At 41.6% G+C, this 10,089-nt stretch overlaps 1 protein-coding gene across 1 annotated transcript; it reads left to right on the top strand.

The window, feature by feature from the left end:
* Nucleotides 1–5,707: 5,707 nt before the first annotated feature.
* Nucleotides 5,708–8,221, top strand: LOC102304408 (Krueppel-like factor 2). Its single transcript, XM_005938410.3, has 3 exons — nucleotides 5,708–6,120; nucleotides 6,316–7,303; nucleotides 7,393–8,221. The coding sequence occupies exons 1-3, from the start codon at nucleotides 6,049–6,051 to the stop codon at nucleotides 7,566–7,568; spliced, it is 1,236 nt and encodes a 411-aa protein (XP_005938472.1). The 5' UTR covers nucleotides 5,708–6,048; the 3' UTR covers nucleotides 7,569–8,221.
* Nucleotides 8,222–10,089: the final 1,868 nt, after the last annotated feature.

The following is a 10,089-nucleotide window of genomic DNA, read 5'->3' on the forward strand; positions in this document are numbered from 1 at the left end:
TCCTCGTCCACACTAAATGCAAAAACTCAGTTTTTGAAAATCTCCATTTTCAGTGACTGAAAACGCCGTTTACACATAGAAAAATCTGCCTTTTCAAAAATACGTGTGGACGTAGCCTTAGACCTCTGTGCTGCCTTTGATACTTTAGATCATCGAATCTTTATCTCTTGAGCACTGTGTTGGAATCAAAAGGACTCCACTGGAATGTTTTAAATCTTTAAAATTTAAATTACAGAAGTTTTTCTATCAGTATGGGGGATACAGCTTCCTCAAAAACTTCACTTTCTCTCGGGGTACCGCAGGGATCCATTCTTGGCCCAGTCCTTTTTTCTGCTCCCTTTTGGCCAGATTACCTGACACTAAAACTTGAATCTGTGAATCCTCTGAAGTTTTAACGGGACTGTTTGGAGGATGTTGAGACAAGATTAAAAATGTAAATGCGGTCTTTGGACCAAATGCTCCTTGCTGTCCCGAGGTCCAGATTAAAGCACAGAGAGAAGGTCTTTGCTGTTGCTGCACCTAAACTTTGGAGCAAACTGCCCCTTCACATCAGGGCCTCCCCAACATTTTAAATCAGAATGAGTTCTGACTCCCTTTATTTGTGTTATTTCTTACTCAGGTTTTCTTATTTTATGTTTCCTTTCTTAAATTCTGTCATCTTGGCCTATGTTTTTATGTCCTTTGATTATTTAGATGTTCCGCAATTTGGTCAAAAGTCATTTAAATGTGCTACAGGAATATATTTGACTTTTCCTGCTTCTCCTTTTCTGTGTCTCTCACCCCAGTCCTTACCCTTGTGTGCTATTACTTCTTCAATTCACTTGGAGTCAGCACGGCATACCGGCAGGAAACTCAGCCAAGTAGGCTTCCTGAGAAAGAGGGAGAGGAAGTGCAATAATAGGGAATAAGGAAGGGGGTGTTGGTTTAAAAATAACCCACCTATATAAGCAGAGGGAAGAGCCCACTCTGTCTCAAACTCTGGTTCTCAGCTCCGACACTGCTTTGCCTGAGCCAGAAGTTTGCCTCTGTTCTCTCTCTCTCTCTCTCACACACACACACACACACACACACACACACACACACACACACACACACACACAGAAACAGAACAGCAAGGCTTTCCTGCCGTGCAGAGGAAAGTGGAGAAGTCAAAGCAGGTGTTTCCAAGAAGTTTAGCAAAGACATAAAGTATGTGCAACATGGAAAGTGAGTTTATCCCGAAACACGCTACAATAACTTTGACACGATGAGAAAGTCATCTGGTTCTAATAAAAAAAATCAAATCGTATAGAAGAAACACATTAATCCAAAAAGCCTCGGAGAGCTGATAGTTTTTCACAGTTCACTGTAAATCCCAGCTAAGTGACTGCAAGTTGAAATGAAATTGATAAAATGTTGTGTATACAGTCATGAAATTATGTGTTATCTGAGTGTTTTAGTAAAGCTTAAATACTGTGGTATGTTAGCAACCCTCAGAAAAGTCTGGCTTTGCCTTCAGTGTAAGAGCAGGGTACAGCTAGTTGTCCCTTAATCACTACACATTGCAGAGGCAGGACCAAACCAGACCATAATTAGAATATAACTGAAATAGTGTGTAAAAAAGAAAGAAAGAAAGAAAGAAAGAAAAGGAGTGTGATAAGCCACACAGGTGTAAAACAAAAAAAAGAAAAAGTTGTCATCAGATGTTCTCAAATAACCCAATTATTGTCGTTTCTGCAAATGTTTCTGGCCAGATGCCCTTCCCGAGTATCTGATTACTTTAAATGGCAGTTTTTTTAAATTTGGGAATTTGTCACAAACAATTAGTCTGGCAAACTTAGACAGTGGAAGCAAAGCTCTAACAGCCACAAGTTTTCAGCCAAGCCCATCAGCCTTGTTGTGCCATGATGTAACTCTGTCTCAATCTAGACACAGCACCAGATAGTCATTTGTAAGAACAGCCGAGCCTCACACAGAGAAACATGCAACCAGACAACCAGAACTCACTTCCACATGGAAATTTTAAACCACTCCATCATAGAGTGACAGTGGGTCAATCATGAACACTATTGGTTTTTGTATTGGTTTTAAAGCTGACTGAGAGAGCAGCTTTATGTTGTTTAACTCATTAAAAGGATCAGATTCCCTTAACTCACTGAGTCAAATGTAGATGGGAGTGGCAGGATAAACACTGCAGTTCTGGTGTGTGGGGAGAGTACAATTTGTTTTCAAGTGATGGTCCTGCAGCTTTAAATGCAGGACTGTTAACATAGGTGATTCCCAGCACGCAAGCAATGTGCTTGGAGAAAGAGAAGACGAGGAATAACTTGGAGATCAAAGTAGATGACTTATTGGAAATGTGATACCACGCAGTCAGGGAAGCTGAGGAACAAGACAAGCTTTTAGCTGCCTACAGAGATGACAGCAAGAATTTGGGAAATACAGTGTTGGTAAAAACTGGAACACAGTCCAGAACTCTAAGACTTCAACACCTGGCAAGCAAAGAAACATAAGGTGGAAGAAATTGAATAGCTGACTTTAAGATAAGGACATGAGACATATGACCACTGAATGAAATGAACGCACTACACATACTAAGGGTTGTAGTGTAATATGGCTTGTAACTTTGTTTAAGTAAAAGGCCGGACACTTTTGTCTTCTTATCCATAATAACAAGAACCACTTCAGTGGATCTGCAGTGCATTGATTATATGGATGAAAATCCAAAAGAAGCGTTTTCTGATCCCTTAATGAAATTTCTAGTATTTTTAGGCCAGTGTTTCCTCTTTCTTTCTGACTATAGTACTAGGAAGGAAGGAAGAAAGGAAAGAAAGAAAACCGCTGTAGGTATAGATACAAGGTAGAAAAGCCCTTCACTTGAGCACAGTGAGTAAATAGACCTGTATAGCTATGTATGGAATTTTCCAATTCCATATAGTTAAACTGCATTTTTAATTACATTTCCATGTTTTTTCCTGAAACAGTATGATGACAATTCCATATTGGGCTAACTGAGTGGTGGTGGGAAATGGCAGGAAAAGCCTGAGAGAGACAGCCAACTGTTATTTGCACCCTCACGGGATGTTACCATTCATATCTCAGTTGTAGATGTTTGTGAAGGACAGAAAGATGTAGAGGATGTTCTCTACAAACTTTACTTTTACATAAATCATGTCCTGGTATTTGACTCCAGCTGATTATTGATGGTGTTCTGACCCAAGATCATGTGGATCATATATGTTTTATATGTGTGACTCACCTCACCAGAGGATGTGGGTGTGGGTTTTTCTCTCTCCTCCCTCCCAGGTGTGTGAATGGGTTGGACTTAATAGATACAGGTGCCTGCTGAGTGGGTGGGTTCAATTCCTCCACCACCCAGTAGGCTGTGTTTCTGCTAGTAGCTTTGAGTGTTTCTCTGGGAAAATCCAGAGTTGAAAAGTTCGTTAGTGAGTAGATTTGTGTGTTTGGCTTATGAAAGCTGGTCTAGATCTTTGTAAACAGTTTTATATATTAGACATCCTGGAGTATTCTTTAACTGTACATACACTGCAGCAGCCTTTTTGTTGAAAACGGTTTTCTCTTGCTAATGGGTGTAAGAGTTTAGTTAAGAAAATTTGGTGTTTTTTGTATTTTTATTTTGGGTCAGGGAAGATTGGGTAACAATGGCCACACACCACGAGCCTTCAGACGTCTCTTTGTGTTTACATTTTCAGTCCCTAATGTCACCAAGTGCTGCACAAGTGAATAAGGAATATCTCCAGAGCACATGTTCCTCAAGCAGTGGACATAAGTGACTGGTACCCATTATGATTTAATATAATAATCTCGATCTAAACTGAAATATGAATAGGAAACAAACAGATGCATGTACCAGACGTTGCTCACTGATATCTGCAGTCAGGGATATAGGATATGTCACTTAATGGTGAAGCAGTGCAGAAAACATTACTGAGAGCAAACAAAGTTAATGCAGACTGACTGGAAAACAGTAAATAATGAAAATGTCAAAAATGTCACATGCCCTTTAAACCTTTGTGAACCAATACACGAAATAAGTCCTTTCACATACAAAGAGCTCCCTCCATCACAAATATGTACAATACAGTGAACCTCTCTCTGCTGATGTCGTTGCCCCAACTTGTTTAATATAAGTTAAAGTAATAGTGTGGTAAGTTGTAACATCTGCATTATTGTTACAACTAACCCAGACTGTTGCTGTTACAACTGACCCAGACTCCTATAGCCATGAACTAGCTAACATTACAGCCAACAGCTAAAACACCAGCACTAAAGACCTACACAGAATATATCCCCATAGATATACAAATAACATAATTTAAGTTTGATGAGTTTAACTGCAAAGCAGATAATGCTATTAGAAACTGAAATAAAGTAAAAAATTAAAATTAAAAAATAAACGTACTTTTTGGCATATAAATGACTTTTCTTCTTCTTAAATTGTCTGTGTTTGACAAAATGTGCTGATTTTTCACATGTGATAGAAGAACTGAATTGGACATGTACAGGATGAATCACATCGTTTGAAACTTAGCCCTGATTGGAGAAATTTGTTACAACTGCCCCACGTTACAACTATCCCTGGTCTCCCCTACTTTTCTGGACGTTTCATTAGGTGTTTTTTTATGATGCAGGTGGAGATTGCTGTCAAATGTATCAGTCCAAAATGTCCTGTAAGTGTTCAGTGAGTCAGATTAAAAACTATCTCTTAGAACATTTTTATATTGATTTCACCTCTGACAATGCCAGCACAATGCTGCCCACAGCATCACCACTGAACACCCTGATAGGTATCAAGAGTCCATGTTCTTCTGAAGAAATAGTCCTATGGTAGCTTTTATTTATGCTCAAAGAGATCCTTTAAAAAATAATTTAAAAGAGATCCTCTGACTCTCTGTAAAGCTTTTATAGTTAAATCTCAGTTCCTGTTTTGTTCTTTAAATCAAAGATTTATAGTTTTAGGAACTACTGAAATACTTTTAAAAAAAACTGTGTCATAGATGGATATATATACAAATCAATTTGACTTTTTTATAAGAAAAATTGGTTTGTTTGGAAACTTGCACTGATCAGGCTGTTGGTTGTTACAGAAAGTGTTGGTACATTCACTCAACTATATGTCACCAAAATGAAACAGAGGGGTAGGCTTAACCAGATGGACAACACGGCTAATATGTAACAACCTGAGAGGTTTCATAGAAAGCATTTAAGAAATCCGCGATGGTGAAGGTGGCGCCTGGTGGCTGCAAACTGCTGCCGAAAACTGCGTGGCTGCATTCACTACAAGGGAGTGTGCGCTACTGGCTTGTCGTGTTCTAGCCTGACGCACGCACCTCTGTCCGCTTTCTCACTGAGATAGAAACCGACAGAGATATTTGACCTCTGTGTTGTCATATACTCAGAAACACAGGAGCAAAATAATCATGGCTCAAGCTTTTCAGAACACAATAATTATCAGAAAGAATGAGACGTTTTCACTTTAAAATGGAGACCGTTCTGTGTCGCTTTCCAATATGTTGGGTTTTGTGTTTGTGTGATACTGTTACTTTGTTTTTTTTATGTTAACGTGTTAATATTTGTTACGCGTTATTTAAACTGTTAATTGTTCTGTCTTTGAGCGCCGATATGGGGGCGGTTGTTCTGCCAGCTGTTGGCCAAAGGGGCGGGTTCTTTCTCCGCGAGGGTTAAGTAGCTCCACGCAGCAGAGCAGAGAAAGCATTGGGCACTAGTCCGTCTCCGCTTCTCTGTCTGTGACTCGCGGGGAAAACTCACGCTTTTATACTGAGGCTAAATTTAGGGGCTGGTCGGTACACCGCGTCCCTATCCTGAACGCGCTTCCTTCCCCTAGCCGCACACTGGTCCGGTTTATGTATGTGGTGATATTTATAAGAAAACCAGTTGTTCCAGGCGCAGAGCTGCATGTGAGCGAGGACCAGCTCACCGGACGGCAGAAGTTACGCGCTCGTAGCCTTATCTGGCAACTCAGCGGACTTTGGTGACTTGCCTTAAACAGAAGTTTTTTTTATAATTCAGTGTTTTTTACTATTCATAATGGCCTCGAGTGGGACAATTTTACCATCCATCTCTACATTTTCCAACCAAAAAGAAAAATACTGGGAAGATGTAAGTTGGCCTTTTTATTTATTAACTGTTGCTTTCACCGAGCTTCATGCACTTGTCTTCCTGCTATCAGAAAACATATTTCTATTAGTTGTTGTTTTATTTGTGTATATTATACATATGTGTGTATTGATCATCTGAACGGGTTGAAAGAAATGATGCATTCTGAAACAAACTGTGCTCCCATCCCTGAAGCAGAAGTGGAAAAGCGACGCGATCAGCAGGGCAGATATGAACAGCAGCTGCCAGGGCAGAAAAGACGAAGAGGACCTGGACAGGTTCTTGGATCTGGAGTTTATTCTCGCGAACACCGCCGATTCCAGCAGTGCGTCGGCCGCCGGGACGGTACCGGAGTCATACCGCCTTCAGGATTCCGGGGTGTCTGTTTATCAGCAACAGCATCACATCGAAATGTCCCATCAAACAAGCGATTACACGTCTGTTCCAGACATGAACAGTCCTTCCCAATACAGCAGCCTGATGGCAGAGCTCCTTCGCTCCGACATGGATACCAGCTTCCTCCCTGCGAGCAGCTCCGGTATTCAGGGCAGATTCTTGGTCAGTTCCACGCCTTTCCAGACCACTCAGGGTGTATTCCTCGAGCACCCGAACATTAAAGCTGAGCCGGTCTCAGTGGACACATACGGACCTGTCATGGGTCTGGCGCCTCAGAGCTGCACTAAAATCAAGCACGAAGGGAACGTCTCATGCATGGTTTTTAACGAGCAGCCCCGGCTTGCAAGCTCCCCGCAGGGAGCGATGGGCAGCATGACCCCGCCGCTCAGCCCGGACGACCTGATGAACCCCGAGAGCCAGCAGCGCCAGATTTGTACCTCCACCTCGCCGACGTTCCCGCAGACTTTCCACCTACACCACTGCAAGGCGCCCGCGAGATTTCCTCACCAGCACGGCGCGATGCACTTCTCCTTCACCGAGGCGCTCCACCAGCATAAACTCACCGGCGTTTTCGGAGAGGACGCAGCCATGGGCCTGCAGCAGGCAGCTGGCCAGCGGGTTTTACTCACTCCGCCCTCCTCCCCGCTGGATATTATGGACACCAAGCCAAAGAGGGGTCGCAGGTCCTGGCCGAGGAAGCGAACCGCGACACACACCTGTACTTTCACCGGCTGTGGAAAGACCTACACGAAGAGCTCTCACCTGAAGGCGCACCTCAGGACTCACACAGGTAAGATCTGCAGGCTGAGTGTGGCGGGCATGTTATTCAACTACGTCACGAACTATGCTGTCACTGATGGGTGTTCTTTGTGTTCTTAGGAGAGAAGCCATACCACTGCAGCTGGGAGGGTTGCGGCTGGAAGTTCGCTCGCTCTGACGAGCTCACACGTCACTTCCGAAAGCACACCGGGCACCGGCCATTCCAGTGTCACTTGTGTGAACGGGCATTCTCCCGGTCTGACCATCTCGCCCTCCACATGAAGAGGCACATGTGAGCAAATACCAGAAGGACAACAAACAGACAATGACTGATTTGCACAGCATCAGCCTGATTAAAGAATCCTACGATGGGCCACATGGATCCGACGACAATATATAGATGCAAGTTCCTATAGGAGTGTTAATTTTACTGGTACCATGAATGGATAATGGGACCACTGTTGACTACACTGTAATAGCTATATGTATTGTATAGGATTATTATGGTGACTTTTATGAAGGCTTATTAGGCATTAAGATGACGTGCCATCACACGAGACTATAAACATATTTTCTGGGAAAATATATATATTTTTATTGATATGTGTATGTACGTGCATGTGTATGTGAGTGTAAGAAATCACAAGAAAACCACAAACAGCAAACATATGAATTCTATTCTGAATTCTTGCAGATGTAGCTGGTACTACTTTTTTTGTTTATTTGCAAAGGTAACAGGGACGTTCCACTTAACATATCAGACACATGCCAATGAAGCAACTGGATGCAGATGATCCTTAAATGTGTGATATTTGAGTTTGTATTTTTTACAATAAGTGCCTTATACATCACTTTAGTACAGAACTAACAAGTGCCATAATCTCTACTGGCCAAAAGACAAAGTTTTATTAACTGTGTTTTGTAACAAGCAGATGAAATAATGTTTTAGGAAAATGTTTTCTTATGAAATCGTCTCGTTGAAGGTTTGAACTGAATGTCCTGTCTGTGAGTCTGTCTGCTGGTTAGTAGCATTTGAAGTCAGGGTTTTACAGTCTCACAGACGTGCGTCGTCTCGACTCCAATCGACTGACAAAGGACTAAACAGTCTTTGGCAAAAAGATTTGTTTGTGTCTTGAAGAAATGTACTGCCTTGTGAATTCAGTCATTTTATATACTGGAAAGTAGTTTATTTTAATGTACATATTAAACTAAATGGATAACATGATCTCTGACTCCAGAGTTTGATTTTCAAAGTTCACAGGTCTATAAAAGGGTTTTTATTCGACAAAAGTTCAAATACTCAAAGGTCACTGTAGTGAGTCAACATAGAAGGGTATATCAGAAGAAAAGCAATATCTTAGGGCATGTAGATACAAGTATGTGGACATTTAGTAATAGGTGAAGCATCCTGAGAAATTGGGTCAACCCACTCATATACTCATAAATATAAACATTACATTGGCATAATTACAAAGTATGTATGGACGCTACGTGGAACATAAGGGCAAATATGGAGTGGTGAAAAGAAAGTGTTTCAAATAAACTAAAAAAAAGGGATAAAGAAAAGCTCAAAAAAGAAAAAGTTGCCTGATGGAAGACTGTTTTCCGGCAGCTTGAAGCCGGGAGTTGGAGATATTTTGTTGTAATGCTACTTTTTGTAAGTCATGTTTTGTTTGCAAAAAATCAGTTTTGAGCCACCAACGCTAAATTTAATTTCAAAAGCAACCTTGTTAATAGCTAGTTGATATCTTTAAGTCGTGGGAATGTTTCAACCCCACAAAGATGTTTAGATCAAAAAGAATTAAATTCTGTGGTGTGCGGCTTTAATGCACTACATGTTAAATCAGTAATGGGAAGAGTTGCCTCATAGACCATTAGAGCATGACAGAGATGATCGAATAGTAAGGGTGTGATCATCATTCTTACTTCACACACACTGGAAACAAGAATCTGGGTTAGATCCAATTACTATCCAAACTACAAGCATAACACTACCATCCAATATTCTTTAAACTGTAAATTTGACCATTGTCAAGTAACATGCATGCTTACCACATGTAGTGTTGGAAGCATATAGGTGATGGCTCTTAATGAAACTTCACTATCTCTCCATTTCCGCTAAAGCCGTGACAAGGCCTGTGTTTATTTTGGGTTGTGAAAGGTCACTTGTCTCAGTACCATCTCCACAATTGCCCCGTGCCAACCCTCAGAAAAGAGGAACACTCCCCACCTCTATGTTTAGTACATTCACTCAAGTGAAAAATCAAACATTTTCATTTCACTTTTTTCAGCTGGGTGCAGAAGGGTAACTGCCACTGTGGAGCGTGGGAAGCTCTGGCGTGAGGGTGACCTGGTTTACATGCTGGTTTCTGCCTTTGTGAAAGCAGCAGAACAAGATAGATTCATTATCATAATATAGATTTGCCTTAAAGGAAGAGGGCAAGGTTCGCTGAGGTCGTGAGTGCGGTCTGATCCAACTTAGGTGGGAGGCCGAGGGCTTGCAAGCCCCATAGGCTGATTGGGCCTGCAGCATATGAGCAACACTGAGCTCAGTAGGCAACAAAAGGGACAAGAAGTGTATTTATGGGAAGAGGTTGCCATCTACTGGGATAGCAGCACTGCTGTGGACTGCAGGAAACTTCTGCTGGAATGTTTTCCCTGCAGTTTCCCAGATGGATCGTAAATTCCGCTGAGTGTGAGAGCGAGAAATCACAAGGAGCATAGTTAGAAGAGACACAAATCAAAAAAGGACGCTGTGTCTCCCAGTTGAACTAATTATTTTTTTTTATTTTTGCAGGTTGAGTATTTAATCAAAGT

The sequence above is a fragment of the Haplochromis burtoni genome, unplaced genomic scaffold (genome assembly GCF_018398535.1).
Source record: "Haplochromis burtoni strain Fernald_Lab_line unplaced genomic scaffold, NCSU_Asbu1 Contig_249, whole genome shotgun sequence".
NCBI classification, from domain to species: domain Eukaryota; kingdom Metazoa; phylum Chordata; class Actinopteri; order Cichliformes; family Cichlidae; genus Haplochromis; species Haplochromis burtoni.